The sequence below is a fragment of the Lolium perenne genome, chromosome 1, assembly GCF_019359855.2.
Source record: "Lolium perenne isolate Kyuss_39 chromosome 1, Kyuss_2.0, whole genome shotgun sequence".
In the NCBI taxonomy this organism is placed as follows: domain Eukaryota; kingdom Viridiplantae; phylum Streptophyta; class Magnoliopsida; order Poales; family Poaceae; genus Lolium; species Lolium perenne.
Genome location: NC_067244.2, coordinates 123,750,703 through 123,776,146, shown reverse-complemented (window position 1 = coordinate 123,776,146; position 25,444 = coordinate 123,750,703). Strand labels below are relative to the sequence as shown.

Genomic DNA, 25,444 nt, shown 5'->3' with positions numbered 1-25,444 from the left:
GACCCCCAGACCTGTCGAGAACCTGGACCATGAACTTTGATGGGTCCAAAAGACTAGAAGGAGCTGGCGCAGGAGTAGTACTCATATCACCTGAAGGCGACAAGTTGAAGTACATCCTTCGGATAACGTTCCCTAACGCATCTAACAATGAAGCAGAATATGAAGCTCTCATACACGGGATGAAGATGGCGAAAGCTTGCGGTGCAACTCGATTAAAAATCTTTGGCGACTCACAATTGGTGGCTCAGCAAGTCATGAACCAATGTGACGCAGTCAATGATAGCATGATGGCATACAAGGAGGTGTACAACGAGCTCGAAAAGTTGTTTGATGGATGCGAAGTAAATCATATTAGCAGATTGAGCAACGACGAAGCCGACGTTCTTGCAAACATCGGGTCGCAATGCCTTGCAGTTCCGCCAGGTGTATTTTGGGAAGAGATAACAGAAAGATCTACAAAATCGACAAAATCAAAAAAGCAGGAGAAGAAATCCTCGGGGGCTACCAAGGAAGAACAAGAGGAAGAAGAAGATCAGGACCTGGTCATGATGATACAGATACCATGGATGCAGACGTACATATCGTACATCCTCAGGAAGGAAATACCCGATGATCCAGTTGAGGCAAGGCGAGTAATTCGACGCTCCAAAGCTTTCACGGTGGTCAAAGGAGAATTGTACAAGCGAAGTATTTCAGGCGTCCTGCAAAGGTGTGTCACACCCGAAGAAGGAAGAATAATTCTGAAGGATGTACACGAAGGAATATGTGGCCACCACGCAAGTAGTCGAGCTATTGCAGCCAAGGTATTTCGGGCAGGATTCTACTGGTTGACAGCAATCGAGGACGCCAAGGAAATAGTAAGAACTTGTGACGCGTGTCAAAGGTTTGCCGCAAAACCTCACTCTCCAGCAGCAGAATTAACACCAATACCATTGTCGTGGCCTTTTGCCCAATGGGGACTTGATATGGTGGGCAAGTTACACAAATCCTGGCCAGGAGGAAAAGAGTACATGCTAGTAGCTGTCGACAAATTTACAAAGTGGATAGAAGCGAAGCCGATAAATTCACCAGACGGAGCATCTGCAGTAAAATTCATAAAAGGCCTCGTTTTCAGATTTGGAGTGCCCCACAAAGATCGTCACAGGACAATGGCAGTAACTTCACATCCCACGAGTTTAAAGATTATTGCGAAGAAGTGGGTATCAAGCTACACTTTGCGTCAGTTGCGCACCCGCAGACCAACGGCCAAGTCGAGAAAGCTAATGGAATCATCTGCAACGGCATTAAGAAATGCTTATTAGCGCCACTGGAGAAAGCTCGACACACCTGGCCAGAGGAGTTGCCCAGTGTATTATGGAGCATACGAACAACACCAAATATAGCAACACAAGAAACTCCGTTCTTCTTGGTTCATGGAGCAGAAGCAGTATTGCCAATCGAGATAGAGCATGACTCTCCACGAGTCGTAGAATATGATGAAGAGGTGTCGAGAAAAGCGCTAGAAGATGACGTCGATGCACTTGATGAAGCTAGAGATGAAGTACTGTCTCGGGTAACCAAATACCAACAGGACTTGAAGAATTACCACAGTCGACGTTTGCGGCCAAGATCCTTTCAGGTGGGAGACCTAGTTCTTCGGCTCACGCAAAAAAGTCATGAAAAACTCGAGTCACCATGGCTAGGCCCTTACATTGTCACGGAAGTAATCGGAGGAGGAACATACAGGATAAAGGACAAGAAGACAGGGGTGGAGGAGCAAAACCCTTGGAACGTGGCGCAACTCAGGCGGTTCTATGCCTAGAGTTGAAATATAGTCCTTGTAAAACTTCAATGTACTGAAACGCCCGCGAGTTTTCAGACGCACTCTTTTCCTTTTTCGGGGCACCGAGTGGGGCCGGGAAAGGTTTTTAATGAGGCGGGCTCGCGGTGCTGCAATATAATAAAGATAGTGTCAATATAACTTTTTCTTTATCGACATGCTCAAAGTCTCTGACCCGACGAATTTCAATATAGTTCCTCGAAAAAAGAAAAGCCTTGCTTTGGTATTAAAATACCTCGTGAGTCAATAAAAATACAAAATAGTACTCAACAAAGAAGCTCGGGGGCTGATATTCGCCACAACTACATATTAAATAAATGCCTTGGTTCAAAACCTCGCAATACACAAATACAGTAAATAGCCACCAAAACACTCGGGGGCTAGACAAATATAGAAATATGATGATTACTTCACAATGTAATTACAATCATGGGTTACAAAGAAGAGTATCTACAAAAGGAAAATAATTAGCCTTGATTCAATATGTCATCAAGGGTAACTCTGTTTTCTTCAGGAGCAGCGCCTAGAAAATCAGCATAATGACCATCGGCAAAAAAGTCGGCATCCATCCGAAGAAGGTCTTCAATCATTTCTTCGGCTACAGGCGAAACCTTCGTGTTAATTCGGTCAACACCAACTCTTCGACGTTTTACCTTCTGATGAACTTTCGCAACAACTTGGGTCAGGTCAAGATTTGAGTGGCAGATCTGAAGCATGATAAGAGCAAATCTGGCGCCAGCTACCAGTTGAGCTTTGACAAAATCATGGATCCTGTGGGCATCCTTAAATTTCTCCATTAACTCAGGAAGAGTTTTTGGTTGAATGTTCCGAGGAAACATGGAGTTATAAACCATAGACAGGGTCTTGGTATAGAAGTCAAGGAAGTCGCGAGTTTGAGAGGCGCGATCCTGAAATCTGACAATCTGGCGGGTCCTCTCCGGAGTAGCCCAAAACAGAGAACCATGATCAAGGGAAAGGTTAACAAGGAGGTTCGTCCTAGTATTTACCCTCTCTTCTTCGGCAACAGCATCAGTAAAGGAACCTATTAAAACAACGGAGCAGAAAACTTTAAGAGACGTAGCATGAAGACGGAAGATATTGAGGATGAAACAAGCATACCCGACATATCCGCACTGGCTTCATTCATTAACTCGAGCATGAAATTTTCTCGAGTAGTCGCCTTTTCAGCCTCGGAAGCAGCGATTTCCTTAGCAGCCACGGCCTCGCGAGCTTGCTGAAGTGCAATTTTTTCGGCTTCAGACGACTTACAAGATTTTTCCATCATCACAAGTGTTTGCTTCTTCGCATACTGAAGTTGCTGCCGAAGTTCATCCAATTCTCGCGGCAAGGAATCTTCGATAGGTGCAACATCAGCAAGAGGTCTCTTTGAGTGAGAAGAAGAAGGCGAAACATTGGAAGGAGCGGAAGATGGAGTATAGTTATCAAATACCAACTGAAAATTAACAAAACAAGACAACATCAAACAACAAGCAAAGATAGAGTTTTCATTAATCTTTCGGAATAATTACAAAGGCCTTACAGTGGAGCTAATGAAGTACGTGTCGCCAAGTAACTACTTTGGCGACAAGAGCAAAAGAAACAGAGAAAGAAAAACAAAGAGGCATGCAACTAGACCTCCGGCCTTGATGAGCTAGGAGTCGAAGCTGGTTTGATCCCGAGATATGCCAAGATTTTCTTCGTGTTGGGCTTGGCTGCCTTAATCAGCGACCTCCATTTCGATTGCTCTATTTGATCGGTGTCGCCAACTTTCGTCCAATCAACAGTCTGTTGGCTGTCAAATAACCCGAGGGCAACGGTGCTTTCGTGACAATCTTCATGTTTTCTTGACGCATCTTCAGTCCAAGGTCTTCTGATGAATTGAAGCTTTTGGCAAGGGTAAGGAAAGTCGGGGGCTCCTCTTTCTTCGGGAAGAAGTAGGGGAACAGCGCCGACAATCCTGCATTAGCATTTGCCACGCCTTCACGAATTTTGGACCCATGAAGCTCCAGATAAGAAAGTGCATCAAGGAGAGGGTCATTGACGGGATTCTCCAGATCAAAATCTTGGTTTGTTTGGTCTGCCACAGGAAACACAACATTGGTCAAACAACAAGAAACAGCGGTTCTCATAAAAATAGAAGGGATTAATGGTATTACTGTGAGTGCGTCGACTTTGTGATTTCAGGCGCTTGAGGATCCCTTGTTCACGAGCAGCTTGTGCAGCTATATGCTCGGTTAAAGCAGATTCAGCATCCTCAAGTTTTTTCTGCAGTTCCTCGACACTAGCAGCTTTTGCTTTGGCTTCATCAGCCTCGGCTTTAGCTTCGCTAGCAACAAGTTCGGCTTTCTTGCGTGCCGCCTCACTTTGCTCAAGTTTTTGAGCAAGTGCGTCGGCACGTTTGTTGGCCTCTGCAAGTTTCTCTGTCGAGATAAAAATAAAAAGAAGAAAGATCAAAAATCGCGACAAACAACAGGAGCAAAAAGTCAAGAAAAAACGGCAAGTATAAAAATTGTTACCTTCGGTTCTGCTCGCATACTCACGGTACCCAATGAATTGGGATCCGATGCGGAGAAGCTCTTTGATCATGGGCTGTCAAAGAAGAACACAGCAAGAGAAACATCGGCATGAAAAAAAAGAGTGAAGGCATGAAAAAGCAAAATAGAGGAAATATAGATATCGACAAACTTACATCGTCAAAGAGCAGAGTCGAAGACCTGCCCAATTGAGGGGCAGGTTCAACAATCGTTTCAATCCTTGTCCTTTTTGGTGAAGGAGCAAGGGGGCTTGCTGGCGGAGTTGTGGTGACGACGTTTTGTTGAGGAGGCGAGGATTCTTCTCCTTCAACTAGCGTGTCTGAGGCAAGTACAGTATGTGACGTGCTTGTCCGAGGAGCCACGTCAACAGTTGGTACTTCTTCCTCGTCATCACTGTTGATTAAACATCGACAGTATAAAAAGCAAGACAAGATAAACATTTCGAGTACAGAAGTAAGGAGAAATAAAAATGACTTACGAGCTGACGAGGGATTCAATATAAGGATCATAAGCTGCCTTCGGATGAGAAGGAACAACTTTTTCGGCTTTAGAAGTGCCAGAACCCTCGGCGTCATTCCTTTTCCTTTTGTTCCTTGGGGAAACAGCAGGAGGAAGGGATTGCGTCGACTCGCTGGCGTCAGATTCAACTTCTTTTTCATGGGAAGCCGCAGATTTGTGAGAACCTGCGACTTCACTTTCAGGAAGAGAAGAACCTTGGTTGTCTTCGGCAACGATAGCCTGTTCTTCGACTTCTCCATCCTCAGGAAGAGGAGGAAGGGAAGCCATAGTAGGATGGTTCTGCAGGAAAATAGCGACAACAGAAAAATTAATGAGATGCAGGGAAAGTTCGGAACAAGACAAAAATTCGAGAAGACAAAATACCTCAGGGAGAGGATTGGCGGAGCTGTATGGTTCCACGCGGCAGGAGGAGGGAATAGGATCCTTCTTGGCCAAGCGGGAAATTCTTCGAATCAGCTTCTCCAAATCCTTTGCAGAAAGATCCTGGAGAGTCTATTGGCGTCGTTTTCACCGAATACGTCCAAAGGGGATTTTTGCGAGCACAGAAGAGGCTGCACTCTAATCCTAAGGAAGTAGGCGGTGATTTGAACACCGACGGTTCTTTGCCTCGAGTATTTTGAAGCTGATGAATACGAGACATAAGTGCTTCTGTCGCCTTTTTCTCTTCTTCGGAAGCTTCAGCATCCCAGGAGCGGCGGCGCTGAATTTTGGCACTTCCGTCGAAAGGGACTATGTTGTGTTCCACAGAGTTGGCACTTTCTTCGTGTATGTAGAGCCACCTTTTGCGCCACCCTTGGACAGAATCAGGAAATTTGACGTCGAAGTAATCAACATCAGTTCGGACACAGATAACAACGCCGCCTATGTTATAAGTGGCATTGTGGGAGCCATTGCGGCGGAGGCAGAAAATGCGTTTCCACAGAGCCCAGTTAGGAGGGATTCCAAGGAAGCATTCGCACAGCGTGATAAAAATGGAAATATGGAGGATGGAATTGGGGGTCAACTGGTGCAGCTGAATCCCATAAACAAAAAGAAGGCCGCGGAGGAAATCGTGAATTGGGGCAGAAAGGCCGCGGATGAGGTGATCAACGAAACTAACCCGGTACTCCATTGGAGGGTTTGGGTAGCTTTCTTCGCTGGGAAAGCGGATGGCGTCCTCTTTCTTCATCAGGCCAAGCCTCTTCAGCGTGTTGATGTCTTGGTTGGAGATTTTAGATCTCTCCCACTCAAGGTCTTCAGCGGCCATCTTGGACTCTGGAGTGCTGTGGCGAGTGAGTCGCGTGCGCGGTGGCATCAATGGCACTGGAAAAGCAATGTTCGTGCGGAAGATCAAAGAGAGTTGGGCGCAGGGGAAGTTTTTGCAAAGAGGAACAGATGTGCGGCGCAAGCGAAGGAGTGAACGGAGGTTGAAGAAAGGTTTATATAAGAATCGGGCGAAGCAATGACCGTTGGATGAAGAAATCGTGTGGTGAAAAAAGATCTTCTAGATAAAAGGGTAAAAAGGTATTTTTACTAAGATAGGCGTTACCATACGAGCGCCAGGAAAAGTGGAGGACGTGTGTCCCCCACTTGCACGACATGTCAACGTGGTGGAAGCAATGGACCCACAAGGCAGAAAAATCACGACTATTAACAGAGATGAAGTAAATTTGATTAAGGGAAGCATGCCGACAAGAAAAATAAAAGAAGATTGGCGACAGGAGAAGTTATTAAATACTTCGGGAGCCTTTGATCAAATACAAGTTTTTGCCCAAATGCTCGGGGGCGACTTCGACAAAAAGTAAAATTTCGAGTATGGCAGTATAGAAATTGCGGGAGCCTACAACCAAGCACAAGTCCTTGGCTGTAGCCTCGGGGGCTACTCCCATCGGGAGCGCTGTTCGCGCACCCGAGAGATGAAACAAAGATCATATTGGGAAATAATGACAATATAGCGACAAGGTGGACTAAAATGTTGAGCCTACAACCAAGCACAAGTTCTTGGCTGTAGCCTCGGGGGCTACTCCCATCGGGAACGCTGTTCGCGTGCCCGATGAAATTAAAAAAAGAAAAGATAGAAAAGCAAGAGAGTATATTTCGAGTTATAATTAACTCTACATATACTCCCATCGGGAGAGCAATATAAGTCATATTTGACTCGATAAAATGTGCCATTCCAACAGCTGGAAAAGCACTCGACAATATATTCTCAGAACGCCAAAGTTGCGATCAATTTCTGAATGCCGCAAATTTGCGAAGGTAAGACCCCAGATCCGTTCTGCTGGGCGTAGCAACGCCGAAGACTGCGCTCTGCTATTTTTATCCGTATCAACAGATACGAAGAAAAATCCTAACGGACGCGTTAGGTACTCGATAAATTTGACTGGGACTCCACAGAATGGTAAGACCTTAAGCGGCACCTGTCGAAGTTTACACCAGTATCCCGAGATCATGTCCAGGGACGTGATCTTGAAGTAGGTTTTTGCGGATTGCCACTAGAGCAGTTAACTAGTACCTGATCCGTCAGATGAACTAGCCCCAACTACCATTATCCCTGTACAATATAGAATTTTATGAAGAAGTGTAAAAAAGTTGAAGCTGTTGAATAAAAATAAACAGTGGAGATTTTCCCTGACTCTACGATTCAAGCAAAATCTCGGGGGCTACTGACATAGGCATCCCAAATGGGCTTGCCAAAGATAGTACCCGGGGTTTATTGAAGGCCCATTACCCGAAGAATAAGAAGATTCGGGAGCCCAAGATATATTAAGGAAATTAGAGTTGTAATAGGAAGCGTTATTTGTAATCTGGCGGGATGAGTTAGAAACCGTCCCGGACTCTGTAACTTGTACAAAACGAAACCCTCGGCTCCGCCTCCTATATAAAGGGGGAGTCGAGGGACGAAGAGATCATCAAATCATTGTTACAAACCCTAGTTTTCATAATCGTCGAGTACTTTTCGGCTGAAACCTTCGAGATCTACTTGCCCTCTACTTCTAACTAAACCCTAGCCTACAATCCATAGGCATTGACAAGTTGATACCTTGTCAGCAGGGATCCAGCAAGTGATCAAGAAGTTCTTCATCAAGTGTTGATCAAGAACTACTTGAAGAATTTAGCTAGCTTAGCCATTTGTAATTCTTTGTAATTTTCATTTTCCTTTTTTCATTTATTCAATTTCTGTAATGTGTTGTAATGATTAGAATTCAAATGAATATTGTAATTGACAATGTATATTGTGTGTTAATCAATAAATCTCAATTTTCCCTAATGAGCTTTTAATATATATTCTATTCTTTTATATTCATTATTTTCCAATTATATAGTTGTTTAATGAATTATCCATTAGTTGAATTATAATATACCTATTTGAGGTTTGAATTTGAAATTCAAACCTAACTTGTTTGAATTCAATCATGCAACTTAAGGCGAAAGGTGAATTGTTTCCCCCTCTTCTCCAAAACCTAAATTAAGATAAGTGAGGTTCAAGTTTATCGCACTCTCAAAACCCTAATCCTATCTGGTGTCGAGAGAGAAACTTGCCCCCCTCTATGATGTAGTTTTTCAATAAAGCGCGAAATTTTCCCAGATTTTACGATGCAATGCACATCCCTTTCTAAAATCTACCCCTCGATCGTCTCGAATCCTAGGATATTACAAACATCCTCCGGTGAAAACCGTGCTCTGACTCTGGTCTGGGTGGGTGATTGCGGTGTGCTTGCATCGTTCCCTTATTGAAGACATTGTCATTGTTGTATGTTTCCACTACACTCGAGTTGCTTTTGGGGGAAACCCTAGATCCGGGTATCCCGGGTCGGGCAATGGTGGCGCAGGTGGTGTCGCTCTACCTCATGAGGGCATTGTTTTTGGGAGCAGCTATCGGACGGTGGTGCTAGGAGGTCTGTCGGGGGCTATGTGGAGCTATACCCTGAAGATGGACCAATCGCTACTGGAGGTGATGGCTTCTGAAGCAAGAGCATGAAGCTGCTCGTGGAAGGCCTACTACACCAGGTGTGTACTCCTGTTTCACCATAGGGTGACTCAGCGATGCCCTAGATGTTTTAGCCGTTGGGGCGGTTGTTACTGTTTTTAGGGCATAAACCCTAACAACATGTTTCTTCACCTATTGTTGGGTTTGTAGGCGTTGTGTGGTGGCCTCGGGTTTTGCATTACATGCCTTCGGCGGATCTTTGTTTCATTTCAACAAAATATAAATTAAGGTCGTATGCACCGCTTTGATGCAGAGGCCAGGGCTCCGTTCCCCATTCGAAAAAAGTATTTATCTATATTTACATGTATCGATGAGGTGGAGGTTGTACTACAAGAAATTGCGTATTCTAATTAAACGGTTGGTTTTTTTTGAAACCCTTAGGCCCCCTGGTAAGGAAAAGAGTGCGTCTGAAACTTGTTGCTCCCACATCAGAATTAAGTTACATCGTTTATCAAATTGGTAACAATAAACCTAGGCGCCTCAACCTCCCAACTTCTAGAACTATTGTTGAAGAATCTATCCCTAGCTATCTCATGAGCCATCTGATTAGTGTCCCTCAGACAGTATTTAAAAGATACAGATCCTAATTGCGATCGCATGTAAATGCAATCCGCAAAGACTGCTGCTAATTGAACGGGAGGAGTGCCTCGATCGGTGTCCCCCCTTAACTCCATGGTTTCAAAAAGTTGAAGCCGCTTCATCTTTTTTTTAATGATTTGTGGAGCTGCTTCAGTTTTTGGTACAAATACATGGAGTTGGTTTCGCGAAACAGGAAAATATGGAGCAGCTGTTTATTTATGTCCCACTGCCACCGGTAAGTGACCAAAATGTTACACGCGTCTTATCTTTCCCCCTCCTCTCCTGGGCATATTTCTCAATGCCCAGACTCTTCCCCGATTTGCCAATGCTCCCAGACGTAATGGATAACACCCCCTTTTGTTTTCCCGCGCTGCCTCACCCAGGACGAAATTGGTTGAGCGGCCACAACAAGCTTCTGGCGGCATCGGCAGCGAGGTACAACTCAATTTGCGCGACATCGAGAACGAATCGGACAAGTTTGACTCCGGTGGAAGGTACGTTGATTCGTTCGCCGGCGGCCTCGATTCAGTGGCGGCAGACGTTGACATAGTTTTCGTCGTCGAGTACTTTTCGGCTGAAACAAGAGGCATTGACAAACCCTAGTTTTCGTAATCGTCGAGTACTTTTCGGCTGAAACCTTCGAGATCTACTTGCCCTCTACTTCCAACTAAACCCTAGTCTACCATCCGTAGGCATTGACAAGTTAATCCCTTGTCAATTGGCACCGTCTGTGGGAATTAGAGGCGTCAAGGATCTGATCTCGATGGCACGTTCAAGATCGTCGACTTCATCAATAGCAAGCAACGCGATGGATCGAGGTAAACATATCGCAACTGGTCCTGTCGATTTTGTTCCTCACCCGCCCTCCCGTTTGGATGCATATGCGTATCTGGAGGAGCCTATGGAGACGACGTTCAGAAGATTCCACTTTCGCGTCGAGAAAGAAGGAACGTATCGTCTCGAAATTCCGATATCGTCGGGATTGTCGGCGGTCGATTCCGATTTTTTGAACTCAACATCGTCGATCGAGTCAGGCGAAGAGGAGACTTCATCGCCACGCTTCATCAGCACTAGGGCAAGCGAAAAGCTCGCCAAGATCTTCAGCGACATGTCCTTCGAGTCATCTGCGGACTCCTATATAAGCGATGACTCGAGCAGTGTCGACAGCTTCAACTTCATCGACAAATCCAGTATAGTGGGCAAGGTCTTTACCAATCTTTATGATGGTGTCACCAAACCCAGCACAGATCTGAATACAAAATACCATCAGATTTATGCCATCGGAGAGCCAAGCCGCGATCAGGAGGAAACATCTGAGGCTTTCGACGAATTGGGAAATCCATATGTCGATCCCTCTGATTTACGACGAGGTCTAGGCAACAAATATATCGGATCTGAGCCTCGTGATAGAGTTCAACTCCCGCAAGCAGCATGGGATAGAGCCGTAAGAGCTATGGATGGATCAGAACCAATGGCCACAACAGCCACGCCAGAAGAGTTGCAAGCATATCAATATAGGCTCGCACGGGCTGCGAGGGATTGGAAAAACAGACAGCTGCCCTGAACAGAAGAAAGGATGCAGCCTCTGCGTCAAGCAGGCGAAGGGCAGAGCTGAGTCGACAATCTGGAACCTCGGGAGATAGCCATAGGGAAGCTCGAAACAGAGCAAGGTCAAGGTTGCAACATATACCCGAAGGAGAAAAAGAGCACTTGGTTCAAAACCTCGACATGTCTTTCATGTCGATAGACACGAGAGGGAATATTATCCCCAAGACACCAGAAGCTGGGTATATGGCGACACAAGCCTTTATCCTTGCGTCCAGGCCACCTCCAGGAGATCCAAGGGAGGCACTGTACAACATGGCAATGGCAGGAGTTGGAGCCATGGGAACGGCGTTTGCGTCAACACTTCCTGAAGGAACAGCAAGACAAAATAGTCCACGACCTGCGGCAGCAGCAGCAGCGACTCCCGAAGGAACAAGTGGAGCAAGAGAACACGGCAGCGCAAGCAAGGGTGGACAGAGCACGGCAAAGCAGAAGGGAACATCAGCACTCCCCAGAACTAAACGTCGAGGATATGTGCGGTTTGCCATGCTTCACGAGGAGAGTACGGAAAACTCGAGTCCCTTCGGGATTTAAGTTGCGTGATAACTTCAAAAAATTCGACGGCCTGCAAGATCCAGAGGATTGGCTAGTTGATTACCTCGAGACGGTGAAGCTCACTGGAGGGACCAGAGCAACAGCTATGCAAAGCATCCAAGTGCATTTAAGTGGAGCCGCACGATCTTGGATCAAGAAGCTTCCTCCAGGATCTATCGACAGCTGGGATAGCTTCGAGGACATATTCATCAAGAATTTCCGGTCCACCTGCAAAAAACCCGCATCGCTAGAGGAATTAAGGGCATGTCGACAGAAGCCAGATGAATCAATGAGAAAATATATCCAGAGGTGGAATATTATCAAAAACTCGACAGAGAATATATCTGACGAGAGAGCGATAGATGCGTTTGTCGCAGGAATCAGGCGAGGAGATTTTGTCGAGGATTTGGGGAGAACCAATCCAAAGACAGTATCAGCATTGATGGAGATAGCAAACAGATGGGCAGATGGAGAAGATGCTGTTCACAACAAACGACATAGGTCACCAGAGGAGGACTGCGGCCGAAATTATCAAAATAGGCGACGATTTCCTCGGCAGTACTCGGGTTATGATGCACCTGGGCAAATTTCGGCTGGCTTCCGAGCAAGCGCCAGAGGAAACAATAGAGATGATTACCAGAGGAGCAACGAGCAGCGAGGCGACAATAGAGATGACTCTCGAAACAACAGGCAAAACACCGGATCGAGGTTTCAGAGGCCTTTCGTGTCCCCCGAGGAGATGATGAACGGGCCATGTCAAATGCATTTTTATCTTGACAACAACGGAAAAAGGGACAGTCGGGACACTTGCAGAAGGATTGTCGAAATTTCCAGGCAATGTTAAGGTGGGCAGGGCATGCCAATGCTCAGGCAGCACCCAGAAATCCTCAGGGACCCAGGAGTGAGATTCATCTGCCACCTCCTCCCGCAATTACGGACGATAATCGATATCAGCTCAGAATTGCGGCAGCACCTGCACCACCACCTTATGTTGATCCCAATTCCAATGGAGCGGTATCGATGATTCAGAAAGGCAGGCCGTCCAATAGAGCTCAGAAAGTAATCTCGCGACAGGTGTTCATGGCAGAGAAGATGCCTCCACCAATAGTCGAGTATCTTAATTGGTCAGGGCAAGATGTTGGCTTCACAATAGCAGATCATCCACAGCAAGTTCCTCGACCAGGGCAATCAGCACTCATCTTACCAGCAGTAATTGCAGGATTCGACGTATCTCGAGTGTTCATAGATGGCGGCAGCAGCTTAAATCTTATGTATGCAGATACATTAAGGAAGATGAACATATCCCTAGCAAATCTGAAACCAACTGACACACGATTCCACGACATCACACCGGAGAAGCCAAGTTATCCGCTGGGGAAGATTAATCTCGATGTTCAGTTCGGAACCCGAGAAAACTACATAATAGAGAGGCTGGAATTCGAAGTCGTGGATTTCCCATCACAGTACCACGCTTTGTTGGGACGACCAGCATATGCTAGGTTTATGGCGGTACCACATTACACGTACCTGTTGTGGAGGATGCCTGGGCCTAAAGGACTAATCACAGTCAAAGGAAGCTTTGCGCTAGCCGATAAATGCGACAAGGATTTTCATCGATTATCAGAAACTTTCGGGATGCAAGCAGAATATATGGCGTCAAGACTCACGACTGACTATGCTGTGCTGCCAGATGTAGGAAGGCCAAACAAAGAATCAACTTTCAACACTGAGAAAAATTCTAAGGAGGTGCAGATTCACCCGACAGACCCAAAGAAGACGACGTCCATTGCAAAAGACATGGACCTCGCATAGGAAAACGCGCTCGTCGAGTTCCTCCGTGAGAACTGGAAAATCTTCGCATGGTGTCCAGCTGACATGCCAGGAGTACCCAGGGAACTTGCCGAGCACCACCTAAACTTGGATCCATTAGCGAGACCAATCAAACAACCTTTGCGGCGTTTTTCGGAGCCAAACCGCAAAGCTATGCTGTCAGAAATAGATCGACTAAGAGAAGCTGGTTTTATAAAAGAGCTGCATACAGAGGCCACATGGGTAGCAAATCCAGTGTTGGTGCCGAAGAAAAACACTAAAGTCCTTCGCATGTGCATCGATTTTACGTGTCTCAATAAACATTGTCCAAAGGATCACTTTCCCCTCCCGAGGATCGATCAAATCATTGAATCCACGGCAGGATGTGAACGTCTTTCCTTCTTGGATGCATACTCTGGTTATAACCAGATCAGATTAAAAGAAGAAGATGAGGTCAAAACAGCGTTCATCACACCTTACGGCGTGTTTTGCTACAGAACAATGCCTTTTGGTCTGAAAAACGCAGGAGCAACATACCAGAGGATGATGCAAAAGTGCTTGGCGACACAAATTGGGAAAAACGTACAAGTGTACATCGACGATGTCATCATAACATCAAAGAAGGGAACGACGCTAATTGAGGATCTGAAGGAAACTTCCGACAACCTTGATAAATTCTGCCTCAAGTTGAACCCGACGAAGTGTTCCTTTGGTGTCCCTGCAGGAGAACTTCTTGGTTTTCTAGTCTCAGCAAGAGGGATTGAAGCAAATCCCGAAAAAATCCAAGCTATCGTAACCATGAGGAAGCCAACAAAGTTGAAGGAAATACAGCAGCTAACTGGTCGAGTCGCAACTTTAAGCAGATTTGTCGCCAGGCTAGGAGAAAAAGCATTACCGTTCTATGCTTTAATCAAGCAAGGGGAGAAATTCCAGTGGAACGAAGAGGCCGATAGAGCCTTTGAGGATTTGAAGCGCACAATTTCGACACCACCAATCTTGGTGGCGCCGAAAGAGAAGGAACCTCTCCTGCTGTACATCGCAGCCACGCCTCAGGTGGTGAGCACGGTGCTAGTCATTGAAAAAGAAGAAGAAGGAAAACTCCATGGAGTGCAAAGGCCGGTATATTTCATCAGTGAAGTTTTATCGCCTTCCAAACAGTGGTACCCGCAGTACCAGAAGTTAGCATATGGAGTGATCACAACAGCAAGAAAATTGCGCCACTATTTTTCGGCACACCCGATCATAGTGGTCAATGAAGCACCTCTATCACATATACTGAACAATCCAGAAGCTACAGGACGTGTCTCCCTTTGGGGAATAGAACTTTCTCCTCGGGACATCACGTATGAAAAAAGAAAGGCAATCAAGTCGCAAGTTCTGCCAGATTTTATTGCAGAGTGGATGGAGCTGCAAAATACAGGACCCCCAGATTTGTCGAGAACTTGGACCAAGAGCAGCAGGTTCGTCGGTGTTTTGTTGAGGAGGCGAAGATTCTTCTCCTTCAACTTGCACTTCAGAAACAATTAGAGTATGCGACGTACTCGTTCGAGCAGTCGCATCAAAAGCTGGCATTTCTTCCTCGTCGCCACTACGATTAAATGGCGACAGTATAAGAAGCAAGATAGACAAAACTCTTCAAATAGCAAAACAGTAAGAGACAAAAAGTGACTTACGAACTGACGAGAGCTTCAAGGTATGGATCGAAAGCTGCCTTCCGACGTGAAGGAGCAGCTTCTTCGGCTTTGGAGGTGCCGGAATCTTCGACATCAGTCCTTTTCCTTTTGTTCTTTGGAGAAACAACAGGAGGAGGAGAGTGTGCCGAGGTGGCACCCTCGGATTCAGCTTCCTTTTCAGAGGATCCCGCAGATTTTCGAGAACCTGGGAGTTCACTATCAGGGATAGGAGCATCTTGGTTGTCTTCAAAGACAACAGCTCGTTCTTCGACTTCTCCACCTTCAGGAAGGGGAGGAAGCGAGACAAGATCTGGATGATTCTATACAAAAACAAGGGGAGGCGTCAGCAAAAGAGTTATGCAAAGGATGACAAATAAAAATGGGCAAAGTCGACAAAGGTTACCTCGGGGAGTGCGTTGGCGGCGCTGTATGGTTTTACGCGACAAGAAGAAGGGACAGGATCTTTTTTGCTGAGGGAGGAAATTTTCCGGACAAGTTTTTCTAAGTCCTTGGCCGGTAAATCCACCGACAGGCGATCCAAATCATTGTCGCCAGCATATTTCCATAGGGGATTTTTGCGAGCCTGCAGAGGCTGCACTCTGATCCTAAGGAAATACGCCGTGATTTGGATACCCGACAGCTCCTTGCCGCGGGTGTTTTGCAGCTCGTGGATGCGGGTCATCAATGCCTCCGTCGCCGTTTTTTCTTCTTCGGTAGCCTCTGCATCCCAGGAGCGGCGGCGGTAGATTTTTTCGGCACCGTCAAAAGGAGGGATATTGTCTTCAGCACATCCATGGTTTTCCTCATGGATGTACAACCATTTCTTGCGCCACCCTTGAACTTAGTCAGGGAATTTGACGTCGAAATAGTCGACATCAGGGCGAACGCAGATAACAACGCCGCCTATGTTATAGGCGACACTGGGAGAGCCATTGCGGCGACAAAAGAAAATGCGCTTCCACAACGCCCAGTTAGGTTGGACGCCGAGGAAGGACTCGCAGAGGGTGATGAAGATGGAAATGTGGAGGATAGAATTGGGTGTGAGGTGGTGCAGTTGCAGTCCGTAAACAAAAAAGCAACCCCCGGAGAAAAGGGTGAATGGGGGCAGAAAGGCCGCGGATGAGGTGATCGACGAAACTAACCCGATACTCCATTGGAGGGGTTGGGTAGCTCTCTTCGCTGGGGAAGCACAGCGCCTTGGGCTTCTTGCTTATCCCCAGTTTCTTCAAGAGGTTGATGTCTTGGGTAGAGATTTTGGATCTCTCCCATTCAGCTCTCCCCAGATCCACGGAAGCCATTGTTGATTCTGGCGTGCTGTGCCTTGTCAGTCTGCGCGGTGGCATCAACAATGGCGCAGGAGTACAGTTCGAGGGAAGTTGGGCTCAAGGAACTATGGGGTGCAAGAGGAGATTTTTTGCAGAGGAGAGTAGGAGAGCAGCGCGAGCGAAAGTGCTCGAGGAAGAAGAAGGGTACCTTATATAGAGGTGCGGCGAAGCGGCGTACCGTTGGATGGAAAAAGTGTGCGGCAGATGGTATCCACGTAGAAAAGGGGTAAAAAAGTAATTTCAACCCGAAGGAGTTACAGTGCGTGCGCCAGGAAAAGTGGAGGACGTGTGTCCCCCACTTGCACGACGTGTCAATATGATGAGTAATTTGGGCCCGCAAGGCAGCGAGAGAGAACTTTTCGCGATTTTCAGGAACTGCGGTCGTGGCTATCGTAAGCAATGACGTCACTTTAGCAAGAGAAAAATTCGACTTACCAGCTTCATAAAAAAGGCGACAGCAAAAGATATTGGAGAGCCTTTGATATTGAAGAGCCTTTGATCAAATACAAGTTTTTGATCAAATGATCGGGGGCTAGTTTGGAAAAAATGAAAAGTTCGAGAAAGACAAAATAGAAATGGTGTGAGCCTATGATCAAATACAAATATTTGCTCATAGCCTCGGGGGCTACTCCCATCGGGAGCGCTGTTCGCGCACCCGAGAGATTTGGAAATTTCGGCAGAGGAAAAATATAGCGGCATAAGGCGTGGAGCCTACACCCAAGCACAAGTCCTTGGCTGTAGACTCGGGGGCTACTCCCATCGGGAACGCTGTTCGCGTGCCCGATGAAATAAAAAAAAAAGAAGAAAAGATAGAAGAACAATAGAGTATATTTTGAGTTATAAATAACTCTGCATATACTCCCATCGGGAGAGCAATATAAGTCATCCGTTGACTCAATAAAATGTGCCATTCCAACAGCCGAATAAGCACTCGACAATATATTCTCAGAACGCCAAAGTTGCGAACAATTTCTGAATGCCGCAAAACTTTGCGAAGGTAAGACCCCGGATCCGTTCTGTGTGGCGTGGCACCGTCTCTGACGTCGGTTTGCTACTTTTATCCGTATCAACAGATACGAAGAAAAATCCTAACGGACGCGTTAGGTACCCGATAAATATGACTGGGACTCGACAGAATGGTAAGACCTTAAGCGTTAGGTTTTTGCGGATTGCCACTAGAGCAGTTAACTAGTACCTGATCCTTCAGATGAACTAGCCCCAATTACCATTATCCCTGTACAATATAGAAATTCGTATGAAGAAATATAGAAAAGCTTAAAGTTGTCGAGTAAATATAAACAGTGGAGATTTTCCCTGACTCTACGATTCAAGCAAAATCTCGGGGGCTACTGACATAGGCATCCCCAATGGGCCTGCCGAAGAAGGTACCCGGGGTTTACTGAAGGCCCACGACCCGAAGGATAAGAAGATTCAGAAGCCCAAGATACTATTAAGGAAAGCTAGAGTTGTAATAGGAAGCATTATTTGTAATATTGCGGGAAGAGTTAGAAACCTTCCCGGACTCTATAACTTGTACCTCACGAATCCCTCGGCTCCACCTCTTATATAAGGGGGAGTCGAGGGACAAAGAAAGCATCGAATCATTGTCTCACAAACCCTAGTTTTCGTAATCGTCGAGTACTTTTCGGCTGAAACCTTCGAGATCTACTTGCCCTCTACTTCCAACTAAACCCTAATCTACCATCCGTAGGCATTGACAAGTTAATCCCTTGTCAGACGTGAATCGTGATACAGTGAAGTTGTAAGGGTATATTGCCCCTATGTGTGGTTTTGGTAATTAGTGACAACCCCTATGGACTAATGTTTTCATTGAGTTTATATGAAAGAATATTCCATAGATACTACTTGTAGTTCATGTGTTGGATTCAAGTATGGATGCCATGAAGATAAAAGATATACCTTGAGGTTTGGCATCAAGATCATCGATTTGAAGACATATATGTGATATGATCAAGAAGAACAAATGAAGAACAAGTTCTTATGTGGAGCTCAATATTAGCCATGCTCTAGCTTATGTGATAAGCAATGGATGATCAAGATATTGAGTGCTTGATTCCAAGTGAAGAATTCAAGTTATGGCTCTAAGTCGGTGTCATGATAGTCTCATGAGTTGAGATATGGTTGACTAAGATTTAGAGCATGCAAACAAATGAAGAATTATTTATACACCTCAAGATAGTATGATAGAGCATGAGAAGATACAAGGTTGACCAATACAAAGAGTGAAGAATAGATTCAAGTTTGGTCAACACATGAAGCATGAAGAATGTGCCACGAGAAGTCATGTGGTATGGTAATATGTGTCAATTATGCTTTATGAACTAACCATCATATATGTTCCCTTGTGTTGTCTATGTGGGTTAGGTATCTTTCCATGGGCATGCATCAAAAGTGAGATCTCATATAGCCCATGAGAGAATGGCGTCAAGTGGTGATCGTCATCAAGGTTGAGTTGGGAAAGTTCAAGTTGAGCATCTCAAGAGGATCAAATGCTTGAAGCTTGCCGTCCATTTGGTGATAATGGACATGTGAAGATGTGCATCAATGGAGCTTTCCCATCATGATGTATGGGGGAGCATTTGTGAGTCATCACGAAGTAACGATGATCAAGTAAGGCATTCCGGGTTGAGTGGGACTTGAAGAGTTATCATCAAGATCAAGCGGGATGCGCAAGTAAAAGGTATGGCCTTTCTAGTTTTTCCTTGTACCGGTCTCAAGGTGGTTGTTGGGAGACCGAATAATAGGATAGATAGCCGCACTATCAAGAGAGGCTTTCGGTTTGGTAACTTGATCACATCATCTTAGGGAGCTCAACCCTTTGCATACTTTGAATATCCCTATTACTTCTTGGTGTTTATCTGTGTGAGGTTCTTGAGCTTGTTGCTAGCTTTACAACAAGCCCAAGTTCATCGAAAACGGAATCCGCATGCATCTTCTATTGCGTTTTCGAGTTTGGACATCTTCACCGTTTCTTGACGGTGGGAGACTCCATCTCTAGTATCATCTAAAAATATTTGAGGAGTCTCCATATTTCCAACAAAATTGGTTTCATGTCAATCGGAGTTCGGGAGCATTTTTTATTTTAAAGAAAAAGAAAAGATCTTCAGGAGTCCTGCAGTCCGGCCCACAGCCCGGCACCGCCGGGCCTCCCGCCGGCCAGCCCGGTGGAAACCGGCTACTGGGCTCGTGCACACCGGGCCTGCTCCAGGGGGTCTCCAGGCCCACGTCCGGTACCACGCCTGGTGGTCGCCGGACCGGCCGGCCCAGCGCCCGGTCGACCAGCCCTCCCACCGGTTGGGCCCCTTTGGCCTAATGCGTGTCCTGCTTGCCCCGCTCGGCCTGTCAGCCGGCGCTGCTGGCCTGTGCGCCAACCCATCTTGTGCCCAGCCCGGTGGACCGGCCGACTGGTTGGGTCGTTTTTCTGCCCGTTATTTTCCACAACGGTTATATTTTTCCTTGGGCTGTAAATAGGCCTTCTTACATCTTGGTCTGGGTAAGTTCTGACTCTATCTCTCCTCCATTGTTAACTTTGAAGAACTTGCCCTATCTCTTGATCCCCCCGTGATTCTTGCTCATTCTTGAGGGATCTAAGAGAGGAGATCTAGATCTACAATCCCCACCAATCCATTTCTCCTCTAAGTGAGGGGAATCCTTTGGATCTAGATCTTGGAGCCATTTGTTGATTTCCTCATTTGTTCCTCCCCTCTAATCTCATCCTAGCATCAGTTGCTTTGGTGGGATTTGAGTGTGAAGGATTTTAACACCTCTAGTGTTCTTGATTTGAATCATTGCATAGTGTTGAGCTCTCCGGCACAATTAGTTCGAGTGAGAGACCGTGAGCTTGTTACTCTCGGAGGGTGACCTCCTAGTTGGCTTGGTTGGTGTAACGGTGACCTCTTCGTGGAAGATTGTGAAGGGCCCCGAGCTTCTCCTTCGTGGAGCTTGTGAAGTGGTTGTGGAGCTTGCCATCTCCGGAGTGGAGGAAAAGCTAGCCATAAGGAAAAGATTATTCCTTCGTGGGATAGGCTCGGAGAATAAGGTGAGCCTTCGTGGCGTTGGGAAATCCTTCGTGGGACCTCCACCTCTCCAAACGTGACGTACCTTCTTGCAAAGGAAGAGAACACGGGAATACATCTTCGTCTCCGCGTGCCTCGGTTATTTCTATACCCGAGCTTAATTTCCTTGTGATAGCCAACATGCTTGATACATATATCTTGCTATCACTTATTGTTCATATATATTGTGCATATCTTACTTAGCTCTAAGTTGTTGTTGTTGCACTTAGTTGAGTCTAGCATATTTAGTTTTTGTGCTTGTAAAATAAACGTTAGTTTAATTCCACATTCTTACAAGACAAATCCGTAAGAGTTTTTAAAACGCCTATTCACCCCCCCCCCCCTTCTAGGCGATATCTCGTCCTTTCAGAAGTCAAATCGGGGAAGAATTTGGGCTTTGGGAAACATGCCCGAGAGAGGGGGAGAAAGATAAGACGTGCATAACATTTTAGACCCTTATCGGTGGCAGGAGGGCGTAAATAAATAGCCTCTTCGTGTTTTCCTGTTCTATTTGTACCAAAAGCTGAAGCAGCTCCACAAATCATTAAAAAAAACTGAAGCAGCTCTAAGTTTTGAAACCATAGAGCGGAGGGGGGCACCGAAGCACTCCTCATTGAACCGTTGGTTTTTATCACACCGACTCACGGAGAGCAATACATGTTCCCTTTATTGAAGTTAAATACCCATACTTATTTTGACGGTATTCCTCACACACACATTCAGAAACACAAGATGGTGGACATCTCTTATTCGCAGAATGTTGTCGCCCATGCTGACGACGGGTGCACGAGCAAACTAGGATGCTACACAAGGACTTTCATTTATTATATTGTTACACAATGAGGCACCTGGTGAATAAGAGCGGCTTAAACGCAAGCTCAGTGGGACGTCGTGGTGCTAGGAGGTCTGCCGAGGCTATGCGGAGCTATACCATGAAGATGGACCAGTCTCTAATGGAGGTGATGGCTTCTGAAGCAAGAGCATGAAGCTGCTCGTGGAAGGCATGCTACACCAGGTGTGTACTCTTGTTTCAACATAGGGTGACTCAGCGATGCCCCAGATGATTTAGTCGATGGGCGGTTGTTACTGTTTTTGACGACATGTTTCTTCACCTATTGTCGGATTTGTTGGCGTTGTTGTGGTGGCTTCGGGTTTTGTGTTACATGATTTTGGTGGATCTTTGTTTCATTTCAACAAAATATAAATTAAGGTCATATGCATCGCTTTGATGCAGATGCCAGGGCTCCGTTTTCCATTCGAAAAAAAAGTATTTATCTATATTTACATGTATCCATGAGGCGGAGGTTGTACTACAAGAAATTGCGTAAGGGAAGCGCTCAACGTCGGTCGGCCGACGTGGCCTGCTGAAATCGGTTGTTGTCCCGGCCGTTGGATCGCGATCTACCGGCCAAAAATAGCAGCAGCAAACGTTTTGCATTTTACCACCTCAAATTTCGAGAAATCAACCCGCCGTCCCACCAAACCACCAAACCATAACGTATATATCCTGCTGCCCCTAACTATCTTGGTATTCACATAAAATGCCACCATGGTGATTTATTATTAGAACGGAGAGTTTTACAACAAAAACCTCTCACCTTGTGTATAATTTTTTTTCTCGATATTACAACAAAAGCGGCACATCATTTTTTAAAAAGTAAATGTTACAGAAAGAGGTTAAACAACAATATTTTTGCTATAGATTGATTTACCACAAAAATCACTAGCTATTTTCACAAAAAATGCAACGTATTACAACAAAATAAAAATGATTGTGTGTTTACATACAATTTCAGCACTAATCATTATATGTACAGTACATACATTTACAACAAATTATCAATATATTTACAATAATAATTAACAACAAAAACAACTTTTTTTATTTGGGTGTTTACAATAATAGTCAGTTTTCCATGCAAGAAGTATCTTTACAACAAATCAGTAACATATTTACAACAATAGTTAATAACAAAAAACAATAAATAATTAAGGCGTTTGCAACAAATAGTCGGCAACAGTTTTAACAGTACAACAACAATTCCCATATCGAAACTATATTTACAACAAATCACCAGTATATTTACAATAAATAATTAACAACAAAACAACAACAAAAAGCCGTATCCGCATCCCCACACCACCTTGGCCATCCCCACATCACCTTGCCCATATCCTCTCCTCCAGTACCTCCCACGCCGGCGAGAACTCCGGCGTCGACAGCACAACAGTGGTACCGAGGGTCGCAGTAGCCGGCCAGTAGGAGGTGCAGAGCACGCTCGTCAGGGAAGGGGAGGGCGCTCGCTGGGAGGAACAGGGGCTGCTCGCCGGGGGAGAAGCAGGGCGGCATGCTCGTTGGGCGGCGCGCTCGCTGGGGAGGAGCAGGGCGGCACACTCGCCGGTGGAGGAGCATGGGACCGCCGGGGGAGGAGCAGGGCGGCTCGCTCGCGGTGAAGGATCTTGGACAGAGAGCTCGCCGGGGATGGAGCTGGGGCGGCGCTCGCCGGTAGAGGAGCGGGGGCTCGCCGAGGGAGGCGCAGGGCGGTGCGCTCGCCGGTGCAGAAGCTTAGACAGCGCCCTCGCGGGGTTGAAGCTATGGCGGCGCGCTCGCCGGTGGAGTATCTGGGGCTCCCCGGGAGGATAAGGATCTATGGGGCCCATCCACGTGCGGGGTTGCGTCTCCACGATGATGCAACGACCGATTTTTTGGGCGTTATCGGTGGGCTGATGGGAAGCGTTTTCCGTTGCGTAATCTAATTGAACGGCTGGTTTTTATCACACCGACTCACCGAGAGCAATACATGTTTCCTTTATTGAAGGAAAGTACCCATACTTATTTTGACGGTATTCCTCACACACACATTCAGAAACAGAAGATGGTTGACATCAGAATGCTGCCGCCGCCGCTGATGACGGGTGCACGAGCAAACTGGGATGCTACATAAGGACGTTCATTTATTATACTCGTATGTATTTATATTTTTACACAATGAGGCACCTGATGAATAAGAGCAGCTTAACCGCAAGCTCAGCGGGACGTCGAGGTGCCGCCACTGAGAGTGCCCATCCACGCCGGCGGTAGCATGCCAGTCTGCTCGTTCACCGTGGTCAGCAGCGGCGGCAGCATCCTGTACACCCCGGCCATCTCCTTCATCGCGCCGCCGTCACCCTCGCCAGCAGCCGCGCCGTTGCTCCACACGCTGATCTTGGGCTCGAGCCCCCTGATTGCGTCGGCGTTGATGCGTGCCATCTCCTGGTACACGCCTTTGCTGACCATGAGGTAGTCACGGAGCGCGCCGTAGTTGCCGCCGAGCGCGCCAAGCATGGACGACAGATAGACGCTCTGGGCCTCGCCCATGGCGGCCAGCCCCTCGGCCTCCTTCTGCTTGGCGTACAGCTCCGCCTCGGCCTCCCTCTGCCGCGCAAAGAAGTCGGCGTCCGCCACAGCGCGTCGCGCCTCCGCCTGCTTCTCCTGCTCGAACAGCAGCGCCTCCGCGGCCTTCTGACGGTTGTACAGCTCCCAGTTCGCCTGCTGCACCTTCATCTCGTAGTCGACGACGGCCTTGCTGAGGTGCTCCGCCTTGAGCTTCTCCGTCTGCCTTTCGGCGTTGGTGCGCTCCACCTCCACCTGCAGCTGCGCGTCGCGTATGGCGACGGCCTTTGCCGCCTCCACCTCGGCCACCCTCGCCTGCCGCTCCCACCCGGCCTTCTTCATCGCCAGCTCGGCATTGGCCTCCGCCACCTCCGCCTCCCTCTCGTTCCGGAACACCTGCACCTCAGACTGCACCCTGGCCTCCTCCTTGGACCCTTCTCCCTGCCGCTTCACCGTGTAGACCTTGGTCTCGGCGTCCACCTTGGCCGCGTTCTGCCGCGTCATCCCCTCCCGCACTTTGGCGCCAACCTCCCCCTTCATCCGCGCCTCCGCCACGTCCACCTTGGCCTGGTTCACAGCCTCCTGCTGCGTCTTCTGGCCGAGGTAGGAGAAGTACTCGTGCCCCGGCACGTCCACCAGCTGCTTCACGTTGGCGTTGTAGATGATGAGCCCGAACTGGTCCAGCTCCAGCTGCACGCTCTCGAACACGGCCTGCTTGAACGACTTGGCGCCGTGGAAGATCTGCTCCATGGTCATGGACGCCGCCAGCACGCGGGTCTCGCCCTCGATCACGCCCTTGACCAGCTCGTTCACGTGGTGCGAGAGCTTGTCGTGCGGGGAGATGAGCTTGGCGTAGCGGAGCAGGCACTCGTTGTCGTCGGCGCGTGGGCCGATGGTGAAGACGGCGGGGAGGACGAAAGGGAGCTTCTCGGCACTCATGGCCTGCACCTCGAAGGTGTAGTTCACCGGGGAGATGTCGAAGCGCGCGCATCGCTGGCCCGGCGCGATCCAGGCCTTCTTCGCGAGCTTCACGTCAATGATGTTGTACCCGGTGATCGCTAGGTACTCAGACGGGCTCGCGATCCGGTACACAAATCCCATGGTGATCGATATTCGCTAGGTACTGAGCTACTCCGGGGAATGGATATGATCACAATATGCACAAGAAGCATGTTATATATGTGAGGCTGGTAAACGTGACGTGACGACCAGATAAATCTGCATTTCCGTGGCATTGCTGTGTTGTTCTTGGCTCATTCCGCTCCGCTGACGGCTGAATATTGTATACAGTAGGTTCCTTCAAACTCGAGTTCTCCAAGTATACGAGGGTAGTCTTGTACTATGCGGTGTTTTTTCCTTCTTTGAAAGGGAGCCAAATGCTTTGTCTCGTTCTATTAATTAAGAAGTTTTATTTAAAAGTAAAAGTTTATTACTACCTTCATATCGGTTTATTAGTCCTACGTGTAGCTTTAGACTAGCCCCAATAGAAGTATCATAAGTAGTATCATGCATGCCATGTTGGCAAAAATCAGATGTGGCACACCAATTATTGAGGTGAGAGATGGGAGTGGTATCATAATATGATACCGTATCATAGCACGTAAAACTAGAAAACTTAGTGGCAAACA

At 47.0% G+C, this 25,444-nt stretch overlaps 1 protein-coding gene across 1 annotated transcript; it reads right to left on the bottom strand.

Moving 5' to 3' along the window:
* Positions 1-22,303: 22,303 nt before the first annotated feature.
* Positions 22,304-25,108, bottom strand: LOC127300796 (flotillin-like protein 1). The gene has a single exon (XM_051330967.2). It carries the CDS (start codon positions 24,915-24,917, stop codon positions 23,472-23,474), a length of 1,446 nt encoding a protein of 481 aa, XP_051186927.1. The 5' UTR covers positions 24,918-25,108; the 3' UTR covers positions 22,304-23,471.
* Positions 25,109-25,444: the final 336 nt, after the last annotated feature.

Bases quoted from the DNA above. Each gene is read 5' to 3' on its own strand.
- LOC127300796 (XM_051330967.2), bottom strand. From the start codon at position 24,917: ATGGGATTTGTGTACCGGATCGCGAGCCCGTCTGAGTACCTAGCGATC.